Below are 25,000 nucleotides of genomic sequence, written 5' to 3'. Positions count from 1 at the left end.
AGAGAGAGAGAGAGAGAGAGAGAGAGGGGGGGGGGAGCGTATGACTGATTTCAACACAAGATTCTTAGTAATGTAATACAGTAATGTGCTGAGGTGAGGAAGTGACGTTGACATGGTGAGTGACGTGATACTAACCCCCTTCTACCTGTCTTTTTCCCCCTAACCTGTCCCTCTACCTCTACCTCTCCCTCTATCCTACAGGTAATAACATCTATCTGGCTAATTCTTCTCACCTGGAACTAATCTCTCTCTCTCTCTCTCTCTCTCTCTCTCTCTCTCTCTCTCTCTCTCTCTCTCTCTCTCTCTCTCTCTCTCTCTTGTATGGGCGGGGGATACGAAGAAGGAAAAATGACAGATGCTTCCGGAAATTGGTTAGTATCGTAAAGTAATCACGGAGATGAATGGCTGTGGATGTTATTAATTTCGACGGTGATGTTGTGCTGAGAAAAGGACAAGGAAGGAAATGAGCAGCTACAGGAGGAGAAGGAGGAGGAGGAGGAGGAGGAGGAGGAGGAGGAGGAGGAGGAGGAGGAATACAAGGAGGAATACAAAGGAAAGCCAAACAGCAACAGACCTTTTGGTCCTTGCAAGGCTGTTTGGTAACTACTTCTAGCTAGCTGCAGGGAAGAGAGACAGGACAGCAGGGAAGAGAGACAGGACAGCAGCAGGGAAGAGAGACAGGACATCAGGAGGAGGAGGAGGAATTAGTAAAGGACAAAAAGAAGAATTAGAAGAGGAAAAAAATAGAAGAAAAAGAATTAGGAGAGTAAAAAGAATAACTAGGTGAAGAAAAGAAGAAGAATGACAAGGAAAAAGAACTAGAAGAAATAAAAAGTAACTAGAAGAGGAAAACAAGTAGAATAACAAGAAGAGCAAGAACAACAACAACAACAACACCACTAACACAAACAACAAAACGATGATGATGACAATGATAAGCAGGTCGCCTGGATGGGCACAGGTACATCACAAAATCAGGCAACAGAAGACCAGGTGTCGTATAATTAAGTTACCTGCACTGCGTCGCCTCCCTAATGTACATACCTTGGCTAGTAAGTGAAGGCTCCTCCCCACCCACCCCTCCCTCCGCCACACTGTCTGAAGGTAAACAAAAATTGAAGAACACAATTGAGAGAGAAAATATAAGTGCAAGATGATGACGAGAACGAGGAGGAGGAGGAGGAAGAGGAGGAGGAAGAAGAGGAGGAGGAGACAAGAAAGCAGAATGGGGTAGATAAGGAGAACGGTGAGGAAAACGAGGCAGAGGAGGAGGAGGAGGAGGAGGAGGGAGAACATTGCACCCTAAAATCCAAACAAACAAATAAACAACCACACACATGGAGAGAGAGAGAGAGAGAGAGAGAGAGAGAGAGAGAGAGAGAGAGAGAGAGAGAGAGAGAGAGAGAGAGAGTGAGAAACAGGCTGGTACAATAACGCTTGAAAATTCTAAAGTCCTTTCTTACAAGTTTTCTCTAAAAAAAAAATATATATAGGATGGGCTGAGCAGAAGAAAATATTCCTCTCTCTCTCTCTCTCTCTCTCTCTCTCTCTCTCTCTCTCTCTCTCTCTCTCTCTCTCTCTCTCTCTCTCTCTCTCTCTGTTCTATTTATCTTTTATTTTCCTCTCTACTATATTATCTTCTTTATCACTCGTCACTGTCTTTCCTTCTTATTCCTCTTCTTTTTGTTCCTCTTCTTAACCTCATCTTTCTTTCTCGTCCTTCACCTTTTTCTTCCACCTCATTCTTTTCCTTCCTCCCTTCTCCTCCACCTCCTCCTTTTCCTCGTTCGCACCATCCCATTTTCTTTCCCTCCGTGTTATCTCGTATAATTTCCTTCTCCTCGTCCTCCTCCTCCTCTTCCTCCTGCACTCCTCCTTTTCCTCCTCCTACACTCCGGTAATTCATTTTCCTTCCACGTACTTCGTTGGGCAATATAGACACTTTTATTTACACCTTATTCCGCGCAGCAATACTTTCTTTAAAAGCCTCGTGGTTATAATTTTTTACCCATAACGAGGGACCTTTCTTCTGCGGCAGGCGTTTTTGATTCTTACTTCAGTATCTCTCCTACTTTTATCTCCCTCTCTCCCTCTCCTCCTGTTTCCATTCGGATTTCTGCAGCTGTACAAAAGAATGAAGGAAAAAGGGAAAATGAAAGTTGAAGGTAAAAGAAGGAAAGTTTTAGAAAGAAAGGAAGGAAGGAAGGAAGGGAGAGAAGAGGAGGAAGAGGAGAAAGAAAAGTGGAGTGGGATAAAGAGGAATGAACGCCAGGAAGGAAAGAGGAGAAGAAAGGTTACGAAGGAAAGAAGAATGATAAAGAGAGATGGAGGAAGGAGCAGGGCAGGAACAGGAACAGGAGGAGGAGGAGGAGGAGGAGGAGGAGGAGGAGGAGGAGGAGGAGGAGGAGGAGGGTATAGGAGAGGACAAAGGTTGAAGGACATGGAGGAGGGAAGGAGGAGGGAGAGGGAAAGGAGGGAGGGGACGGAGTGGAGTGAAGTAAAGGAGAGAGGTGCAAATAAGGCACGAGGAGATGAGGAGGGGAAAGGAGGAGAGCGAAGAGGGATGAGATGACAAGAGGAAAGAATAAAAAAAGGGAGATGAAATAAAAAAAACGAAAAAAAAACGTAATACTAGGGAGAGGAAAGAAGTGGAGGAAAAGAGAGAGAAAAGGAGATAGAGACGGAGGAGGAGGAGAAACGCAAAAAGGAAAGAACGGTATAGAACAACGACACGGAAAGAAATGAACCAGAGGAAAAGAACAGGAAAACAAACAAGGAAAAAATAAAGGAAAGGTGAAAGGAAACACGAAGAATAAAGAGAAGGAAAGATACAGGCAAGATAATCAATCCAGGCCAGGTAACTTAGGTAATTATACGCAGACCCTAAGTCTCGCCTGAAGGAGGAGGAGGAGTAAGGAAAAAGAAACCCTGAAAAAGATACCCTTCACAGAATCAAACTTTTTCTTACCAGTTGGAGATCAAAGGTAAGAAGGACACCTGTGGAATATTTCTCTCTCTCTCTCTCTCTCTCTCTCTCTCTCTCTCTCTCTCTCTCTCTCTCTCTCTCTCTCTCTCTCTCTCTCATACACACAAAGGGAAATGTTTGTATTTGTGAAGCATGCATTTGTAATAAGATACTTCACTTTGTCCTTACCCCTTGGAGGGAGGGAGGGAGGGAGGGAAAGAGAAAGAGAGAGAGAGAGAGAGAGAGAGAGAGAGAGAGAGAGAGAGAGAGAGAGAGAGAGAGAGAGAGAGAGAGAGAGAGAGAGAGGAACAGACAGGCAAATATTTCACAGGAGACACAGGTTTATATATAAATTGCCACTCTCTCTCTCTCTCTCTCTCTCTCTCTCTCTCTCTCTCTCTCTCTCTCTCTCTCTCTCTCTCTCTCTCTCTCTCTCTCTTTCTCCTTACACAATCTCTCTCTCTCTCTCTCTCTCCTTACACAAAAGAGCAGCCGGCGCGAGACGCGAAGAGCAGAGAGAGAGAGAGAGAGAGAGAGAGAGAGAGAGAGAGAGAGAGAGAGAGAGAGAGAGAGAGAGAGAGACCAACCGGCTGGACTGAACTGGACTAGACACAAGAGGCGTGAGAGATGGGGAGGTTGGCAGCCGGGCTGGGGGATAGGGGGGGGGCTGGAGACGAGAGGTGGAGGGGAACGAGATAGCCTGAGAAAAATGGGCCATGTTGGGGCTTGGATTAAAAAGGGGGAAAAGAGGGGGGTAGTGAGGGCGTGGCGGGGTGTGGGCGTAGGGCGTGGCAGTGCTGAGCCATCATAACAGCATCGCGGGGACACAGGGACTGGATGTGGGCAGGGTGTGGGCAGGGGTGTAGGCAAAGTATCCTTCCTACAGTGCCTTGGAATTGGGTCATGTGTCACGCAGCGAGGCGGAGAGTGTGTTGCTGGGGTGAGGTTTGCTCTCTCCATTTGTCATTCGCGCGGATAAGAAAAGAGCGACATTTTTTTTTCTTCTAGTATTAAAGAGCTCGGTTTGCGGTATGTGAAAAGAAGGAAATACCCGCCACAAAACCGAAACTAGAGTGACTTTTCTTCTCAACGTATTAAAGAGTTTAGTACAGGGTATACGAAAACAAAGAAATCCACAGAAACGAAACTACAAGGGTAACTTTTTTTTCTCTACCTATTAAAGAGGCCAATCTAAGGTAAACAAAAAACGAAATGATCTCTCCACAAATACGAAACTATTACAGGAGAATAAGTGGTTAATTTCGTTTCTGAGGTGTCTTAATAGTCCTATTTCAACAGTTCTAGTCATAGAAAGGAGAAAATGCTGAAAAAATTTGAGATTTACGAAGTTTACCACTGAAATTAATGAAAGAATGAAGGTACCGCTGAACTCTTGCTTTAGTGAGGTGGACAGTATAAAAATTAGTAAGTGAACATGAACTTACAACGTTATTGAGATTGAAGTGGTTAGATTGTTCTTAAGAAAAGAAAGGAACAAGTAACTGAAGGCAAATATTAGGTGAATTTAATGGATCATATTGTTATTAAAGGGCATTTGAGATTTCGCTTCATTTTTTACATTTTAATTTTTACATAGAGAGGAGTGCATAATTGAAAGCCAAATGAAAGTGTTAGTAAGAATTATAAGATTTCATTGTCATTAAAGGATGTTTCGTTTTTATCTCTGTTTCTTGTGGTGGTAAAAAGACGAATAACTGGAAGATCTCAAAGAATCACAACACGGGACTGTAAAATGTAGATGAAATTTACGGGTTTTCATTATCATTAAAGGACATTCAGTATTATACGTTACTAAGTGAAGGAATAAATTAAGGTGGGAATTAATTAATACACGAATAACTGTGAGTGAGAATGAATTAGTAAATTGTTACTTACGCAAGAAAATAGATACCCAAACAAAATAGCAAAATAAACGAACGAATAAATAAGTTGATATGTATATAGACAGGCTCAGATTAAACTAATCCTCCATTACCGTGAGTTTCAAATGTATTTCGATATTACAAATATCTGAAAATCGCATCAGTTTATGTGGGAAAAGTTCTTAGTTTTTTTTTCAGCAGATTTTTACTTTACTTTTTTTTTAATTCGATTCCAGCAGCCAGTCCACTTCTCCTCTCTTCTCCTAATGAGCAAACTATCGACAACTCTACGCAATAAAGTTCACTATACATGATAAGCCAGCGTGTTTGATTATACGCATTTTCTTTTTTTCGTTATATTTAGCTTTACCTGGAAGCACTTCATGAAAGAGAGCGGAGTGTTTTATTTATAGATTTATTTTTTCCGCTACGTCAAATATACGCAGCAGGTTTAAATCACAGGTGTAATGAAATGAGGGCAATGGTTCGCTTATACATTTTTATCCCATATAGCACGAGTCGCGTAACCTTTTTGGTAATTACCTCGAAATATAATCCAGTGATATTATCCATTGAGTTATGGTTTTAATTTGTATGTGCTTTTAATAAGAAACACACACACACACACACACACACGTTATATTTGTACGTAAATATCCTGTTTTTGCCCACTGATCTATACCATACTACGTAAATACCTGAATCACTCCTGTCACTGTGCAATGTATCGATTTTACTTCTATTATACTTAATTTATTTTCGTTTGACGTATCACCTACTTGGAGAAAAAAATAAATAAAAACTCGAGGAAAAACCAGCATGATCGCCAGTTTACTTTCTATGTTATGTAATATTTCTCTTTTCAAACAGTTCAGGTCATGGGAAGACTGAATTCTCGTTTCGTTTTTGGATATGTAAAGCTTATCTTCTCTTACTAGTTCTTTTTTTACAAACATTAAAGAACCCCTGTATGTATTATGCTTGTATATTGCAAAGTTATACCAAGAGTAACTCACAACAGGAAGAGCTAAGAAACCAACTGTATGAAGAAGTAGAGGCCTAGATAGATTGATGCACTGACCGAAACGACCGAAACGCCACTGAGTATGAACACGTGCAGGATTACAGAGACCACATTGCACTACTGGGAAAGAAGAGCGACAGGGGAAGGCAGGGGAAGGCAGACAGGAAAGAGAGACGTCAGAGTAAAATTATTAGATTATGTTGAAATGAATATGGTGAAGAGAATAACATAAATGAAAACAATGTATTAAAGTCTGGCATAAAACCCGCAAAATAAAATGAAATAAAAATCACACGGTTACGAAATCAGCAGAGGAGAAAAAAGTGACAAACAGACAGAAATAAATGAGAAATCCGTGGATGGACACACAGCACTCACTGGACACACAGCCCAACAAGACCAGCTGCAAAAAGCCCGAATAAAACTACGGATTAGAAGAACGTGCGAAAAAAGAACCGATTCCAGCGCAAAATCCACGTCCACCGCTAACAAAAATAGAAAAAAAGGGAGAAAAAATAACACTGGTTCATTTTCATCGGGTAAAAAAACAAAGAATACTTTACAAAAAACATGATTCATTAACAAGTAAACTCAAATGCGGCGCTTAAACTTCCAGAGAAAATAAAAGAGTTGACATCTGAATGTTTAATTGAAAAGATAATTATTAGCATTGCAGTTCAATGTCGTCATGTATTTTCAGGAATATTAATAACTCTCTCTCTCTCTCTCTCTCTCTCTCTCTCTCTCTCTCTCTCTCTCTCTCTCTCTCTCTCTCTCTCTGCAAGCCCTCAGAGACTATTTTTGATTCATATTCGACGATGTACCACTGAGAGAGAGAGAGAGAGAGAGAGAGAGAGAGAGAGAGAGAGAGAGAGAGAGAGAGAGAGAGAGAGAGAGAGAGAGAGAGAGAGTAAAAACAAGCATTCTAAATTTGAACATCCTCTATATAATTCAATTTATCTCCTTTTTTTTATTTTTCTATCAAATGTATGAAAAAGTGACAAACACGAAAAACAAATAACAAAAAATGGAGAGAAAAATAATGGAGAGAATATATAAAAATAGAAACAAACACGAGAATAGTCCACACACACACACACACACACACACACACACACACACACACACACACACACACACACACACACACACATATCCGTACGTTGGTCAGTGTCGTGTAGTATTGCTGCGTCCTGTTTTAAATCTCTCTCTCTCTCTCTCTCTCTCTCTCTCTCTCTCTCTCTCTCTCTCTCTCTCTCTCTCTCTCTCTCTCTCTCTCTCTCAGGAAATTGATGTTAAGTGCAGGTTCCTGTGATGTATGATGTTACCTTTTTTATATACTCTCTCTCTCTCTCTCTCTCTCTCTCTCTCTCTCTCTCTCTCTCTCTCTCTATCTATCTCTCTCTCTCTCTCTCTTTTCCTCTTTTTTTGGGCTGGACGCTTTTATTGCTGCGCTTTTTTGTTTGCGTGTATTGTCTGCCGTTTTCTTTCTGGTTTATGGTTAATGGGGTGTTGTTCTACTTTTATTTTTGTCTTTATTACGTGTACTTAATAGCGCTGGTGTTTTCCATGGAGTGTGCGCACGTGCTGTAAACTCTGTAGTTCGTTTGTGGTGCCTGCGTTTAGTTTTGATTTCATGTAGTGTTTGTGTTGTACTGTTACTTTTTTATCCTCTCTCTCTCTGAAATGTGTATTCCCACTTTCTCGCATCCAAATTTACATCATCTACACAGCCACATCACAAAATCACATCTACACCACACCCACACCTTCACTAAATACACCACCTCACACACCCACATCCACACCCACTCACATTCAAACTTACATCTTCATCTACACATACACATCACAAAATCACATCCACACCACTAAATACCACTAAATACATCACCTTACACACCCACATCAACACTCACGTTAAGTACTCCAGCCCATTAAGTCCACCACGGCTCCCAAATTAATGTTTTTTTTTTTTTTTTGTGTGTGTGTGTGTTTTTTCATTCCTCCACTCAGTCCTTTCATTGCCTAAGTCTCGGAGCAGGTACTCGGGGCTCCAAATGAGAGGGTTTAAGCTATTTCTACTAACTTCAGGAACTACCGGGTTTTTTTTCCTCCACTATTTTGTGAGTCTGTGAAGGAGCAACGTTGAGTACTACTAATGGGAATTCTCGTCCTTGTCCCCCTTCTACCGTTGCTACTCCTCTTGCTTAGACTTCCACCCCCTGCCGTACCCCGCCCTCCCCCCCCGTCCTCCTCCGCCGCCGCCGCCCTCCTCCTCCTCCCTCTCGATGATGAGGAAAGTGAAGTGTCGGTGATTAAATTCCCTCGAAAATTTTCAATGGCTTTTATCATACGTTTCACTTTTTCCTTTTTTTTCTTTTATTTTTTATATATTCTTTTTTTTTTCCCCTGAGCGCCTTAATGGAACACTTTGCTCCATTAACGTGAACTTTGTCACCTTTCTTCTCCCTGCTCTCCTCCTCCTTGTCCTCGTCCTCGTCGTCCTCGTCCTCCTCCTCTTCCTGCTCCTACTTTTACTCCACCTCATCCTCCTTACTTTTATTCTTTACCATAAAATTTCCATGTCCTCGTTTTCTACAAGGTACAAGGTACATGGTGCTCCTTTTTAACTGTTTTCCTGCTTTCACGTTGCCCTGGGGAGAGGCGGAGAGGGAGAGGCCTTGCTCTGCTCTATCCTGTTCTCCTACACGTAGTTTGGTGGTAGTAGTAATAATAGTAGTAGTAATAGAGATAGTAAGTATGTAGCTCAGCCGTTATCTTCTTTATTGACCAATACATGTCCTGATAACTGTTCCTAAAAAGTATTCCTATGTATTCCTTTGTATTCCTCCACTTCCTCGCCTCGCCTTGCTCCTCACTCTGATCGCCTTATTATTTCTTTCCTCTTTTGAATGAACAACAAAACTAACACCTACAACAACTACTACGAAAACTAATATTTCTTTCCTTTATCCCTCTTCTTTACACACACACACACACACACACACACTTTACCGTACACAATATTCCCATCACGGCCTCCCTCTTTTTCTCAGTTCTTCTCACATTCTTGTCAAGTGATTGGGGGAGGAGGGTTGTTGGCCTGCCGCTGGAAAATATATATGTATTTTTTTTTTTTTTTAAGAGTCAGAAAGAAAAGGTGTAAAAATATAGCACTTAAGCCTTCCCTCACATCGATTCTCTCTCTCTCTCTCTCTCTCTCTCTCTCTCTCTCTCTCTCTCTCTCTCTCTCTCTCTCTCTCTCTCTCTCTCTCTCCAAGGCCTAAGTAATACAGTATTCCAGCAATTATATAACCAAAAATATCTATAATTTCTTTCAAACTTTACTAACTATAAAGTTGTTTTCTTTGAAATAAAATGACGCAGGAAATATCAGCAAGTTCCAAGAAAAATCTAACGAACACAAACAACTCAGGAAAATCCAATTAATCCTCTTTCCTTCACGTTCCCAGATGAGCGCAGAGTGTGATGGGCGGCGTCGGGAGGCGGCCTGCGGAGCGCGGTGGGCGGGCATGGGTGTGGGCGTGGCCGTGGGTGTTCCTGCTGGCCTGGGCTGCCTCATGGGTGGGGCGGGCTGAGGGCTGCGACATGGGAGAGATGCGCTGTCACGACGGAAGCTGTGTCTCCGCCGACCAGTACTGCGACGGCGAGGCAGACTGTCCGGGCGGCGAGGATGAGCCCGCCCACTGCACCCGTGAGTACCCGCCGCCCACGCCTCCCACGGGACCAAGTGTGGCCTCCTGTAGCTACGCTGTGCATCTCATACTAATGGTTCTCTCATAACATCTTGTGAACGTGTACTGTAGCGTTCTGTAGCTGTCTGTGCCTCTTCAGCTCGTGACTAGGCAAATATCTCCTTGTACGAGTATCTATGGCCTCCCTGTAGCTACTGTGTGTTCCTTTTCTTAGACTTAACATTTTTTTTCTCTTCATTGCATCTTGTGAGTGAATACTGTGGCCTCCTGTAGCTTCCTCGTATGTCTTTTTATCTTCTGACTGTTTCTTTTATACCAAAATTTTGTGAACTAATACTTCGCCATCCTGTGGCTAACCTGCGTCGATATTACTCTCAGTTTCTCTGTTCCCCTTCATGACATCAAAATGAATGCTGTACCGTCCTGTAGCTTGTCGTCCTCCTGTGGCCCTTCCAGGTAATGCTGCTGGTGATTTGAGTGGCCTCATTTCCTCGTTATTCGCTTCAGTCGTCAAAATTCACCATCGATTCCTGCGTCGCGATGGAGGCGATGAGGAGGTTCAGGTATAACGACGTAAAAAAAACGGAACGAAAGAGAAAAAAGACTCGACAGATAAAGCGAGACAAAAATAAGAATCAGCTTCAGTTAATTGGACTTGACCCAGATCAGTCAAAATCGAGGCGTCCGGCAGCCCTTGCCCCCGTGCTCGCCTCAAGGGACCGGCAAGATTATCCAGTGCCAGGTTAAAACTTCACTTTGACAGACTCGTGCCCGGCCATTCCGCTCGCCTTTTCCCCGTGAGGCAATGGGCGAGAAACGAGGTCACAGGGGACCCTCCAAGCCATCGTCAACAGTTCCGATACTTGGCCCAACACTAGAGGACTCAGCCGCCTCTCTCGCTGCCTCCCTCCCGCACTCACTCACTCATTCTTCCTCTCCCTCTCCTCCCTCTCCCTCCAAGCCGTTATCCCGCCCCCCTGTTCTCTTACACGCATAACCTTCTCTCTCTCTCTCTCTCTCTCTCTCTCTCTCTCTCTCTCTCTCTCTCTCTCTCTGTCGCCCGTTATTCCCCTTTCTCACTTCGCCCTTCCCTCTCGAAGCCGACATTGCTCCCATCACTTTTTCTCTTTCCTTCCTTCCCTCCTTCCCTCCCATCTCCACCCCTGCCCCCTTTCCCTACAAGCCGTTATCCTCCCTTTTCTGCCTCTTCCTACCAGTACTCAAACAAAAATCTCCCTTCTGACCCATATAAGCCCCCATTCCCCCTCCCATCACCCCCTTAGCAGCTTGAACCATCCTATCACCACTACAACCGCCATAAACACCAACATAATGTCCCCTTTTTTTTCTCCACAGAAAACGTGGCCGGCCTCGCGCTGCCGGGTTGAAGGGGGTACTGTTGTAAAGCAATGATTAAAGGGACAGGAGCATACGAGAGGATAATAGTGTTAATGTACGAGGCTCTAGTGGATGATGATTGGGTGGAGTGTGTGGTGGGTGATCAGCTGTTATCATTAGTGTTGTATGAGTGATCTGGAATGGTGAATCAGAGAGAGAGAGAGAGAGAGAGAGAGAGAGAGAGAGAGAGAGAGAGAGAGAGAGAGAGAGAGAGAGAGAGAGAGAGAGAGAGAGAGAGAGAGAGAGAGAGAGATTTAACTACACTATTCGAGGATTTAAAAAGAAACATCGAAGAGGAGAGAGAGAGAGAGAGAGAGAGAGAGAGAGAGAGAGAGAGAGAGAGAGAGAGAGAGAGAGAGAGAGAGAGAGAGAGAGAGAAAACAATAGGAAACAAAGTAAGAAGGATATAACAAGGTGGGGAGAAAAGAGAGGGAGGGAAACAGAACAAGGAAGAAGAAAAGCAAGAATAAGATACGTGGGACAGACAGAAGGAAGATTGAGGAGAAGCAAGAGTCGAGAGGAAAGAAGACGAGAAAGAAAGGAAAGAGTAAAGAGGAAATAAAGGACAAGGGAGAAAGAAGAGAGGAGAAATGGAAGAGGAGAAGAAATGAGGCGTGATAAGAAATGAATAAAGAGACTGAGAACGAGAAGGAAAATGACGTAAAGAGGAAAATGAGAGAGAGAGAGAGAGAGAGAGAGAGAGAGAGAGAGAGAGAGAGAGAGAGAGAGAGAGAGAGAGAGAGAGAGAGAGAGAGAGAGAGAGAGAGAGAGGTAAAAAAGCAAGGTGAAAAACAAAGTAAGGTGGGGAGAGAAAAAAAGTAAAAGGAATAAAGAAAAAGGGGAAAAACCACCAGAAAAGTGTGGTTTGGAAAAAATAAAGTAAGAAAAACTCCAAAAACAGAAATAGCATAGAGAGGACTTGATGTTTTCGTGTTGCGTGGGAGAAAGGGAGAAGGTGGGAAAAAAAAGTAAAAAAAAGAAAGAGGAAGAAAAAAAAGATGGGAACAAGAAAGGGAGAGAGTAAAACGATATAAGTGACAAAGTGAGCAGCTGAGTTTTACTAATTCTCTCTCTCTCTCTCTCTCTCTCTCTCTCTCTCTCTCTCTCTCTCTCTCTCTCTCTCTCTCTCTCTCTCTCTCTCTCTCTCTCTCTGGGTGTGTGTGTGTGTGTGTGTGTTAACCCTATGAACTTCCAACATCAGGTCAAAAGTGAGGGGATTAGAGGGGATGGGACAGAGTAAGGGGGAGAGGAGTGAGGGGAAGAAACTGAGAGAAATTAAAAGAAAAACGGATGAGGGGAAAAGCAAGGTGAGAGGAAGAGCGAAGTAAGGCAAAGGAACACTGGAAAGGACAGGGTGAAGGGAAGAATACAGTGAAGGGAAGGACAGAGTGAGGGGAAGGACAGGGTGAGGGGAAGGACAGGGTGAAGGGATGAACAAGGAGAAACAAAGGAACACTGGTGGAAGGGACAAGGTGTGAGGAGAAGGATAAGGTAAGGGGATGGACAGGGGTGAAGAAGGGGAGGGAGAAGGGAAGGGCAGAGCAAGGGGAAGGTGTTAATGAAGCTACACACGAAGTCAAGGCTGAAAAGCTAACTTCATTTTTATCAGGTGAAGAGGAAGATATTGGACAAGAGAGACGTAGAGGGTGAGAGAAAGTGAGAGAAAGTGAGAGGAAGCCAAGACGATGAAATTCTCTCTCTCTCTCTCTCTCTCTCTCTCTCTCTCTCTCTCTCTCTCTCTCTCTCTCTCTCTCTCTGTAGTAGTGGTAGTGATGGTAATAAAAGCAGGAGAATATTTCTACCTTCCCTGATAGAGGCATTGATAGTGAAGGGAATGTTGTGGAAGGGACGCACCAACGTGACGCCCTTTAATTTACTAGGCTCTGCACGTCCACTACCTGCTCCTCCCCCTCCCCTCTGCCCCTCCCCACCACCACCACGCCTGGGAAAAAAAAAATCTCCCTCCATCCCCCCTCCAGTTCTCCCTTCCCACACTCTACTTCAGGTAAGAATTAAAGAGAGAAAGAATGGTCATGGAAGTACGAGTGAGTTAAAATTCGTGGCTGGTGGAGAGGAGGAAATATGGTTAGTGTAGTAGTTATTGTAGTAGTAGTAGTTATTGTTGTAGTAGTAGTATTAGTAGTAGTTTTTATGTAAGAGGGTCAGTGGCCTATAGTAACAAAAATAAGGGAAAAAAAAAGGGTTCAATGAAGGTGCCAGCTCCTAAAAAGAAAGCCAAAAAGGATTACCTAGAATTGGAGGATAAGTGTAGTAGTAGTAGTAGTAGTAGTAGTAGTAGTAGTAGTAGTAGTAAAGGTGCTAATTCACGTTGTTTTCTCCTTCAATATTGATTTACAGTGCTAACAGAAAACAGAAAACAACAAATCTAGCAACAGTAATGAAGGAAAATGAGGAGGAACAGGAGGAGAACAGGTGAGGGAGGGAGAGTGGGAGTGGCTGCGGTGGGTCTCCTCTCTAATTGATACACGTGTCTGGTGCTGCTAATGGCGTGGTGACAACCTTTATTACATCCACGCACCCCGCCCACCGGCACCACCACCACCACCACCACCACCACCACACATCTGACGTAACCATTCCTTCTTCTTCTTTCTCCTTTTTCTTTATTCTTTTCCTCTCATTTCCTTCCTCAGTCTCTGTCTCCTCCTCCTCCTCCTCCGCTTTGTTTGTGTCTGTTTCTGTTTCTCTATTTCTTCCGCCTCATTCCCTTCTTTAGCCTCCTCCTCCTCCTCCTCCTGGTACTTCGCCATTACTTCCACCTCATTCTCTTCTCTGGTTTTCTTTTCCTCTTTTTCCTGCCACTGCTTTTGTTTCTTCCACTTCCTTCTCCGCCTCTCTTCCTTTCGTATTTCTCTTTTGTTTTTCTTTTCTGTTCCTATCTTCTTACTTCTCCATTTCGCTGTCCTCATTCCTCTCTCTTCCTGCATCTCCACCCTTTCGTTCTTCCTCTTCTTTTTCCTCCGTTCATCAATAGCAATCACTCCTTCACCCTTATCCTTCCTTCCTTCCTTCTTTCCATCCATCACCTCTCCTCCCTCCTTCCCTCCCTCCATCAGCACTTTCCTCTTCCTCCATCTCCTTTCATCTAACATTTACGCAACCTTCTATTTTCTTTCCACCTCTTCCTCTTCCTCCTCCCTCTTCACTTGTGTTCTCTCCCATATACCTGCCCTCCTCCTCTCCCACCTTAGCAAGTTTTCCCCCAAAAAATGTATTCCTCACATAAACAACTTCTCCTTACTTCACACGTCTCTCACCTGGTACCCTCTCTCTCTCTCTCTCTCTCTCTCTCTCTCTCTCTCTCTCTCTCTCTCTCTCTCTCTCTCTCTCTCTCTCTCTCTCTCTCTCTCTGTAATAACTGTTTTTCGTGGCAAGACTCCATTTCAAATCGAGGTGTGCTAATTGTTTTTACTTTTCTGTCTCCCCATCTTTGTTTTTCTCCTCCATCTCTCTCTCTCACTCTTTCCTTAAAAAAAAAATTGAAGAAAATGGGCAGACGGCACCGCTCTTTCTCCCTTTTAGTGTCCCTTCTTCACCTGTAGTCTCGTAATTACCAGGTGTTTGTCCGCCTCAGGTAACTCCTTGATGGACAGAAGCCATGTGATTCACCTGGTTACTTTCCTCAGGTTAATCACGTTAGTTAAAGTTTTCGCCTTTTAAGATCTCATTTGAACATTTTAATTTTTTTCCCCCTTAGTTTATTTTCTCAAAGTTCAGTGTTTTTCTTGAAATGTTTATTGCAAGTCTCAGCTGGTCCCAACTTGCGAAGTGTGTGTGTGTGTGTGTGTGTGTGTGTGTGTGTGTGCGTGTGTTTCTTCAAGAGCAAAGTTTATTTATATTTTGTAGCATATATTCCGTGTGTGTTTTTCAAGTTCAAAGTTTGTTTTGATTTTGTTACGTAAATTCTGACACAATCAAGTTAAACGAGTCAGCGAACACTAACATGCAGTGAAGCAGAAGGTAATTCAATTTGCATTTTTTTTAAACACGTTTCATGATATAGTTATTTCAGTCAGTAGGAAAGCACTTGTTTTGGTACTTCACAAGATATCGCGCTCTTTTATGCTTCATCATGAGGCCTGAATCAAATTAGCGAAATACAACAAACTAACAAAAACATGATGCCAATGTCGAGATGAGGGCGAACGTTACTCACCTGATTGGAACGCTGTGCAACTTAACTTTGGAATTAAATACACTCCTTTTAACTTTTTTTTTTATTAATATATCTATTTTTGTGCCCTTACCCAACCTCCTTTACATTTAAGAGAAATGAAAACACAACGATGAAATGACTCTCTAAACCAGACTATCGTTCACTCGTTTTCTCTTAACTCCTCACGAAGCCTCGACCTCTCTCTATTTATTCATTACTGGCGGGCATACTGGCGCTATATTGATCTCACTGTTGCGGCGCAAAAAAACATCAGTAGATTAGTCAAACAGCACACACGGTCTTTATGAAGCAATAAACCTAAATAAAAGCAGTAAAATAAAAATCTGAATGCATGCACGGCCTTAAACAATATACGCAAATAGAACCAGAGAGAGAATAGAAAATTAATTAATCAGAACGAAAACACTCCGGCAAAAGGATAATGTGCACTGATATAAAACTAATGCGGAACGAAAATAATTACGGTGTGTGATGCCTGGTTAACCATTTGCCTGCTCGGTAATAACAGCACGACGCTCGTTACTTGCTTTCACCAAGTCCAGACAATTTTACTGCGCAAGATTAAAACTACGGAACTAAAAGGCATTAACCTTTGCTCGATTGATCAGTGGTGTGCTTCTAAATATTATTCGAAACCAGCATCACACCCCAGAGTTAACACTATTTTCACTCTTAACCTCAAAACTTCAACCTGGGAGGCTTGTAACAACTTAACACCAGATTCGATTTCCCTCAGTACAGGTATAAAACAATAGTTTGGTAATAACTACAGTACATGATCCCCTTGTTACTCACCGTGCCTCAGGAGTCGCAGGTACGTCCCTCATCAGTCCCCGCACCTGTGTAATGAGAAAATGGGAGATAATCAAGACCAATTTACTTACTTATAGGTTGGGCAACTTACACAATGGTAACTTTATAATAATTCTTGTCACGTACAATACCGAAACTTGCATACATGGAAGGCGCACTGTGGCCTTGTCGTAAATGCTTGTTTAAGGAGTTTGGGGGGGATTGTGGGAGGAGTGGGAGACGGACTTATTATAAAGCATTACCTTAACAGTATATGTATGGATGGTACTAATTAGTAAGGTTTACTTGTTTGAAATGCAACTATTAAATACAAGAAATACGGTTGTTATGTTTCACACGCTGATAAGTGCATAAAGACCAATTTTCCTTGTTAAGAGCTAAATACTGGAAGTAATCGATTATAAGCGGGTAATTTCAAACTCACCGTTGGGATGATTGTAACACATCACCGTTGAATAATCCACATAACCACACCAATCCACCCAATTCAAGCAATTAATCTTCTTAACACAGACGTAGACAACTTCACAGCGTCTCACTACATAGCCGAGTGTGCCTGGGCAGCTCCAGCGAGCACCCACAAGCCACCACTCAACCGCGTCAGCTGATTGGTGGAACTCGGTCACGTGACTGATGATCTTTCCGTGACGTTTTCTTTTCATTTGTTTCCTCTCCATTGCCATAATATTTCACTTATTTTCTACTTGCTGTCTTATTATTTCCTTTCTTTATCTTATTTCTTCCTTTCTAACTATAAAATAATTCGTTACTCCATATTTCTCCTATTCCTCTTCCTTTTCATAAACCCTCTTTTGTTTTAATTCTTCTCTTTTAACTGTAAAATGATTCGCTTCTTCATATTCCTTCTCCTCCCTCCCTCCCTCTCTCCCTCTCTCTCTCTCTCTCTCTCTCTCTCTCTCTCTTCCTTCACATCCACTCCCCATGATCTCTGGCCCTGACAAATTCCTTCATCAGACGCAAAACCTCCTATTAGAGGAATATCAAGTCCCGCCCGCCCCTTTCCCCCACACCTGCACTAATCATGATAACTGCAGGGAAATGAAATCTGGCTCCAGGCAACACCGCCAACACCACATCGCTCAGGACTCTTGCCCCCGCACCTTGCTTTCTCGTTTTGTGCTAGGGAATGTGAGACGAATGAGTGATGATGGTGGTGGTGGTAGTGATAGTGGTAATACTAGTAGTGACAGCAGTAGTAAATGGAAATTCAGTAAATGTTTGCAAAGGGACAGCTGTAATTGCAGGTAAAACTAAATTGTTACAGCAAAATTCTTTTCCAGAGTTTGCTAAGTGTGTGTGAGGGAAAGAAATTAGAAAATGGATGTGGCAAAGAGGTTACGTAATGAGGGTGTAAAAAAAAATACAGGTTCTCTGAGTGCTGGGACAGCTCTGAGTGATGCAACCTTTGGAGAGGTAGAAAAGATTATGTATTTAGTTGTTGGTGAAAAAAAAAGGTTAACGTATAAGAGTAAATAGATAAAATGACAGAAATTTTTTTGTTTTTATTAATATGAGGTGATGAGTGGGAGCGTGAATAAAAAGGCTTCATTTTGTTTCTGTAATTACGTTTTATATATACTTTCACGTTATTATTATTATTATTATTATTATTATTATTACTATTATTATTATTATTGTTGTTATTATTATTATTTTTATTATTATTATCATCATCATCATCATTACCATTGTCAACATTATCATTATCATAAACATAACGCACTTCGGCATGGAAAAACCCTTTTAACACTACATAAAAAGAACTGATTTAGTCCTTTTAGATCCTCATAAAACACACACACACACACACACACACACACACACACACACGACAAAAAAGGATAAGTCCAGCTCAGATTTTGGGAAGCAGTGTGACATCATCAGAGGCAGGAAGAAGAAGAGGAGGAGGAAGAGTATTAAATTTAAAAGCAGTAATGGCAACGAAGTAATGCTCTTTTGCAGCCTCCACCACCCCCACCCTCTCACTCCCCCTCTCCCTCTCTCTCTTTCTCAGCAGGCGTTTCTTCTGGGAGAGCCATTACTTGTTCCTCCCACAGGCACTCTGCGTCTCCCTCCCGCCCACCGCTAATGAACCGAGGAAGGGCGGCGGCAGGACTCATGATGACGGAAAGCACGCTGTCGAATGTACCTGATATTGGCAATTTGCATGTTTTGTTAATTTACATACTAAATGGAGGACGAAGTGGAGAGGAGGAGGAGGAGGAAGAGGAGGAGGGAGGAGGAGAAGGAGGAGTGAGAGCTATAGGATGGAGGAGAAGTGGGTTGTTGACTTGGTAGAGATGCATTGTGGCGAGTGGGCAAACAGGGCGAGGAAGAGGAGGAAGAGGAGGAGGAGAAGCAGGAGGGGGAAGCAGAAGAGATGGAGTTTACTGGCGCCGTTCATCATTGGAGGTTATTGCCGCGTCTCCGTCCGCGTGTGGAGTTCCCAACACACTCATGGTAGATCATCGTTAGTCCCGCCACAACTAAATGGTGTTCGGGGATGACGCTCACCATTCAGATGCCAGAGGTAAGCAAGAATCCTGCAGGGACCAAGAGTGAAGCCAGGAGGAGAACGGTGGCGAGGAGGAGGGAGCCAGGAATACAAATGAAGAAAGAAAAAAAAAGGAACAAAGAGCAGGACAGGAATGGCGGGGCGCAAAGGAATAAGGGAAATGAGGAGGATGAGAACGAAAAAAAAGGAGGAAAGAAACGAAGGAATAAAGGCACAGGAATTGAAGGAGGAACGAAGGAGGGAGAAGAGAGGTAAGGAAGAAACCGGAGGAGAAAGCTGAGCGGGGATACTTGAAGGAAAGAAAAAAGGAAGAGAAAGAGGAACAGGAAGAGGAAGAGGAGGCGGAGGAGGGAAGGGACAACATGCAATACACTTCTCTCTCCCCGTCCATTCCTCTCCCTCTGCAGCGTCACTTCATTCCTAGGCACGGCGGGTCGTAACAATACTCGTGACGTTCCGGGCAGCACTGGGAGCGATAGGTGACGGGCTGCGAGGGACGGGAGGCGGTCATCAAGGTCGTCATTAGGTCGTCAGCCGTTCCAATGGAGTACCAAATCACCACTACCCTTCCACCACCACTGCCTGCCACCTTTAGGAGACACGACCCCCTTTACGACTCCCCTGCAGAGTGTCGTCATCCTTTCTCCCCTTCTACATCCCTTGCTGACTCCCCCCGGCCCTGTGAAGCTCGTGTCCTTGAGTGTGAGGTCCTGAGGTGGTGTAGCGAAGGGACAGTCTTATTTCAACCTTCTATTTTCTCTATTTCAAACTCCTGTTTCCTCTTTTACTGAGTGTCCATGCAAACGTTTTTCTTATATAGTGTTTTGAATGTTGAGAACTGAAAAATGTTCTCTTCGCAGCTATAGAGTGCAGTCTAAAGTAAGTGTCTGAAATTTTTATGTGATTGCAGAGAAAAATGTCTTGTAACAAAGGAGTTAATGTAAGAAAACTGCCTCAAAACTAAAATTTTTGTACTTTATATGCCTGAAAAAAAAAAAAATAATAATAATAAAATAAGCCTCCGGTATCACAGTAAGATGTTCCTGGGCGTCCACACAACACCGCACCACTTGAAAACACGAATTATGTACCAACGCAATCTTTGGTACCCGCAGTCATTCATACTCATTACAGAACAAAAGCCTTCCGTCAATCTCTACCGCTTGCCTCCGTCTCCTGTTTGCCCGATTCAATGTCTTGCGGCAAAACAAATTCCTCGGTACTAGTGAAGGAGAAGGCACGCTCACGAGACGAAAGAAGAGTAAAGGATTATGTCGTTGACAGATTTTAAGTCCTCCATCACTCCAAACATTTGAACATCTACCGCTATTCCTTTTAAAGTGCTTTTTTATCAGTTCTTTACGTCCGAAAAATCCGGACACTGGTGTAGAATAAACCAGACCAAGAGTGTGGCACTGAAGGACAAAAGCTTTCCTGTCACTCCAAACTCATGAGCAACTACGGCAGTTTCTCTCCGTGTTACTTCTATATATATATTTTTTTTTTTTCCAGCCGAAACCAACTCCCAAACACTAGTGAGGGAAAAAGCACTCCAGGAAAATGCCGTTACTAGACAAAAATCCTCTTCGTGACTCTAAACTTACGGTTCTCTACCTACAATTCCTGCTATGTACACCTACCTTACTTCCTCACTTCGTTCAAGTAAGAAGAGTGACATAATGATTCCTTTAGAGTCTGAACTACAAATTAAAGTGTTTCCAATCCTTTACGAGCGCTGTCTGTCTATTCCAGTGGAGCCTTGGATGAATTTTTGATACCACTTAAGAATTTGATATTGCTCAGTGCCACGCGAGCAGCAGTAAGAGGGCAGCGCTCCGTCGACTCTTGAAAGGATGTTGTCAGATGATTTCGGCGGCGACTCGCTTCATCGAGCACATTGCCTGACCTGAAGGGAACGCGATGAGATGCAAATAAGCCAGTTCCTCCTCCTCTTCCCCTCCTCTTTTTCCTCCTCTTCCTCCTCCTCCTCCTCCTCCTCCTCAGCGGTCGTACAAAGAGGCTTCAGAGTCCTTAAGATTCGAGGCTCCGAAAGGCGCTTCAACGACCTGCCCAGACTGAAGAAAAAAATACAAAGAAAATGAGAGAGAAAAGAACTGAAATAGAAGTAAAAGGCGGAGTCTTCTCCCATGAACTTTTTTTTTTATATATATATATACTTTTTTTTGGGTACAGTTGCTGAAATCCTTCTTTCTATTTTGATGGAGAAATTTTACTTGATATCTATGTACTTTCGGGGCATCTACACTTCATTTTTTCTCTCTCCTAAGGTAACACACACACACACACACACACGCACACACACACTTACCCCCAAAACATTCTACGTATACATATCACTAACCTCATCCCCATTTCTTTTCTTCACTACTCCCATTTTTTCTTCGCCTGCCCCGCCTCGCTCCTCCCCGCCCCGCCCCGCCCCACCCCGCCCCGCCCCGAAGAACCATCCCTCATGCAGCGTGACAGGAAGCAAGACGTAATGGTCAAAGGAAGTCATCAATTTCACTGGTGGGAGGCTCCAGGGAGGGGAGGGGGCAGGGAGAAGCAACGTGAGACGACTGTGTACACTGTCACACCTGGGATGGGTTGTTTACTATGTCGTCCTTTCACCCAGATTGTGCTACCCCATCCTGCCGGTTTTCCAGAGGACGACTCTTTGCCTCATATTTTGAAACACTTCCGCGCCGCACCTCCACTACATTCAAAAGGCTCTAGTTGAAGTTACAATGGTTTCTAAGGGTGTTTTTATGGTTCTAGTGACAAATTATTAACATTTCTCATTTCTGTGACCTTTGGAAATAGTCGTGGTGAGACAGCAAAAGCGTTCCTAAACACGGGCCTGCCGCCAGGTGACACTATCTTCCTCTACCACTGAGACAGCGCTACCCTTCCCTATTCTCCTTCACCTAGAAGTAGATGGCTCTCTTCTGCCGCTAGATGGCAATGCCCTTCCCACCGTTGTCAACGAGGTTCCACTAACCTACCGTCAATTTTCAAGATAACGCTTCACTGCCCTCTGTGACCCGATGACGCAACCTGCCGTCAGTTTTTAAAATGTTATCACCTTGCCCTCCTGCTACCTAGATGGCGCTACCGTGCCGCCGGCTTGCAGTGACCCGATACCAAAGTGATGACACTACCCTATGACGATTCCTGCTACCTGATGACGCTATTCTAACAAGTGCGTTCGGGCTGTCAGGTTTTTTCGTTCTTTAGCAAGAACCGATCGTTGTTTCTTCCTTGTCGCTCCCTTGCGAGGAGAGCACTTAGTCTTGCCTCTTTCATCCAATACATGGCTCTAACTTTGCTCTCGCATAGACATGACACGATACAGGAGAGCCGAGATGTGATAAATTTACACTCTGCAAGGCGAAAGCGAGCTCACTAGACGTTTAAAAACCTAATCTTACTGTACGAAATGAGGAAGGTAAGTGTCTGTTCATTTCCTTACGTAACTTCAAAGGTAATGCATAATGTGAGAGAGGGAACAACGGGCGAATGGGGAGCGAACGAAAGGCGGCCGTGAAGGTAACGCTTTACTTAACAACACGGGAGGGGCTGGCAAGGCGTGGGCGCGTGGTGTGAGGTGAGGAGTGCGTGAGGAAGGAGGGGGAGGGATAAAGGGAGACAGGGAGGGAGAGGAGGAAAACATTGACGTCAGTGCAGGCCGAGGCGGCGGTGGTGGTGGCGGCGGGCAGAGGACAGACGTGAACGGGAGCAGAATTGGGGAGGAAGGGGGAGAAGGAGGGAAGGAAGCTGATGGGGAGATGGGAGGAGTCTCGTTCCTGTTAGTATTGTGGATGATGAAAGAACAAATAGATAAAAGGTAGATTTTTTACGTAAAAAAAAAAAAGAAAACTGTTACTCTTAGGCTCTCTACTCTACTCTACATTAGCTACAGAAACAGAAAAAAAGAAAAAGGAAAATTAAAACAATAGGAGACTGTCAGGTTCCACGTCGGCTACAATACTACAGGTTAAAGGATTGAAAAGGTTTTGTCCCCTTCAATTATGCGAATGAGATGAGGAGGACAAGTAAAGGGAAGTGTTTTGTCCCTTCTTTCTAATGGATGGGAGGAGAATACGTGAGGGCAAAGGGAAGAAAAGGGTTTTATTCCCCTTCAGTTATATAAATGGTTCTGGGTGGGGAGGAGAGCAGGTGCCCCCTCAGTTATATGAATGGGGTTAGAAGGGCAAATGAAGGAAGGAAAACGGTTTTGGATGGGATTACGTAAAAAGAGGAGGTTTTTGCCTAAACATAGTATATAAATTGTATTAGAACACGTGAAGGCAAGAATTTTCCTCCTGTCTTAAAATATATGTTTGTGAGGACAAATGAAGAGATGGGTTTTGTCCCCTTCCAGTTATAGGGATGAGGTTTGGAGAACGAGTGAAGGGAAGTGAAGGGAAAGGAAGGGTCTGCTCCCCCTCAAGATATACGACCACACTGCCTCGGTACAGTTCCTCATCACAAAATACCAACATTAATTTGTCAGAAGCAGCGGAAACTATTTTTAAATCATCAGAGCACGAGGAAAACGAGAATACGAGAGGGTGGCAAAAGAAAACGTACTTGATCCAGTCCCATTTTCTTTGATCCAACTCTTAACGCGCATGTTTTATATTAATTTCCGAGGCTTTGTTGATCATGATTTAGTTTCATGAGCATGGCGATTAAGGAGGAAGAGGGAGGAGGGAGGAATAATAAAACACGATAATTATAAAGCATACACACTAAGGTCAGGGAGGGAGGGAGAGGTATAAAGTAAAATACATTAACGAAGGGAGGTGGAATAAAAGAGGATAATGAAGGAAGATAAGGTATGAAAAATTGCGTAATGAGTGCACAGTGAAAAAAAAAAAGGAAACTGATAATGAAGGGTAGGAGAGAAAAAAATGCTAAAATGGGGAATGACGCAAACAAAGTGAGAATAATGAAATGAGGCCGAATAGAAAAGTAACAATATAAAGTGAATTAAGAATATGATGATGACGAATAAATGCGACTAATGAAATCTGGAAGACAACAACAAAAATAAATAAATAAATAAAATGGATGGAGAAAGGAAAATAAGAATACGATGATGACAAATAAAAACGACCAATTAAATCTGGAAGACAAGTGAAAACGTAATAAAATGGGTGGAGAAAGAAAAACACGAAAAAAAAGAAAAAATACGAATTGAGTGGAAGCAGGAAAATCAAATACAATTATCCCAGAAGAGAAGGACAAACAGTACGAGAATAATGAAGAAAGAGACAAGAAAAAAAATAACAATAATACAGAAGGGTACAGACTACAGGTACAGCACATCAGCACCGCCAGTGAGGTAACCCGGGCAGGCGTGGACGGCGGACTGACTCAAGCACATCCATAGTGGGCCGAGTACCGCCCGACCGCCGCGTTACGAGTGCAGTTAGTTCATCTCTCGCAGCGGCTCGTGTCGTATTACTTGTATTTCCTGGATGTCACATGGAAGAAAATCTAATTACCAGTGAGAGAGAGAGAGAGAGAGAGAGAGAGAGAGAGAGAGAGAGAGAAAGGTAATCGTCACTTTCTTATGTCAATGTCATATCAGAATCAGTCAGGGTTTAATCTCTCATAATCAACTTGCTGCCAGATGCGCTGTCACGGATTTAAAAACAATACATTGCAATATATGTACGTTGTCCAGTTCACTAAAACAAGAGTTAACCGCTGCCTTCGCTCCTTCAATCATTCATCCCTTTTAATTGTACATAAACTCTGGAATTCTCTGTTTGTTTCTGTTTTTCTCCTGCCTATGACAAATTACTTCAGAAGAGGAGCATCAGGACATCCCCAGTACTAAATTGGCCTCCATTTTGTAACTGTTTTTCTTTTTAACATTTTCTGGAAGCGGCAAATTGGCGGCCAACACTTATTATTTTCAACTTTATTTTTGTGCCCTTCCTTGGCCTCCCTCATGCAAGAAAAAGGTTAAGTTAAAAGAAAAAAAGGGAAATATTTGCGAAATCCGTAACATCCTTTCTAATTTTGGAGCCTTACATGACTTTTCTCTGCCACGCCTTCTCTCTTTTGCGTGAACTGAACCTCAAAGCCGCCCCTGGGATTAGGTACAGTATATTTATCTGGCCATTTTCCCCACATAGCAAGCCTTGGTAAGTCCCTCGTTGGGGGTGGAAACAGAAAAGAGCTAAACGAGGTTACAGTTTCTTGACCTAATCAGCCACCACGCTTTCCCCTCCTGATGCTAACCAAACACACTCACACACACACACACTCACACACACACACACACACAAAAAAAAAAAAAAAAAAAAAAAAAACATTCTCAGAACCTCCCCTCCACCTGACACCCTTGTGGAACTTAATTATTTCCAGCTTAACATTAACCCTCACTTACCGTAACCATGTATTTCCCAGACCACAGAAAACGAGAATGAGAGGAAAAAAAATATTTA

General features: G+C 43.2%; 1 protein-coding gene and 1 long non-coding RNA gene across 3 annotated transcripts in view; one reads left to right on the top strand and one right to left on the bottom strand.

The window, feature by feature from the left end:
• Positions 1-16,575, bottom strand: part of LOC135115891 (uncharacterized) — a 92,589-nt gene extending 76,014 nt beyond the window's left edge. For both annotated transcript variants that reach the window (XR_010276091.1, XR_010276090.1), the window contains exons 1-2: positions 16,425-16,575; positions 15,983-16,026 (exon numbers count right to left, since the gene is read on the bottom strand). This is a non-coding gene — a long non-coding RNA (uncharacterized LOC135115891). The remainder of the gene's footprint in view (positions 1-15,982; positions 16,027-16,424) is intronic.
• LOC135115885 (uncharacterized) overlaps positions 1-25,000 on the top strand; it is a 92,135-nt gene that overhangs the window by 46,286 nt on the left and 20,849 nt on the right. The window contains exon 2 of the mRNA XM_064032980.1: positions 9,349-9,590. Coding sequence (XP_063889050.1) covers positions 9,365-9,590 — 226 coding nt within the window. The 5' untranslated portion in view covers positions 9,349-9,364. The remainder of the gene's footprint in view (positions 1-9,348; positions 9,591-25,000) is intronic.

The sequence above is a fragment of the Scylla paramamosain genome, chromosome 30 (assembly GCF_035594125.1).
Source record: "Scylla paramamosain isolate STU-SP2022 chromosome 30, ASM3559412v1, whole genome shotgun sequence".
Classification (NCBI taxonomy): Eukaryota; Metazoa; Arthropoda; class Malacostraca; order Decapoda; family Portunidae; genus Scylla; species Scylla paramamosain.
Note: the sequence above shows the minus strand (reverse complement) of the source record. Positions and strands in the feature narration are given on the sequence as shown.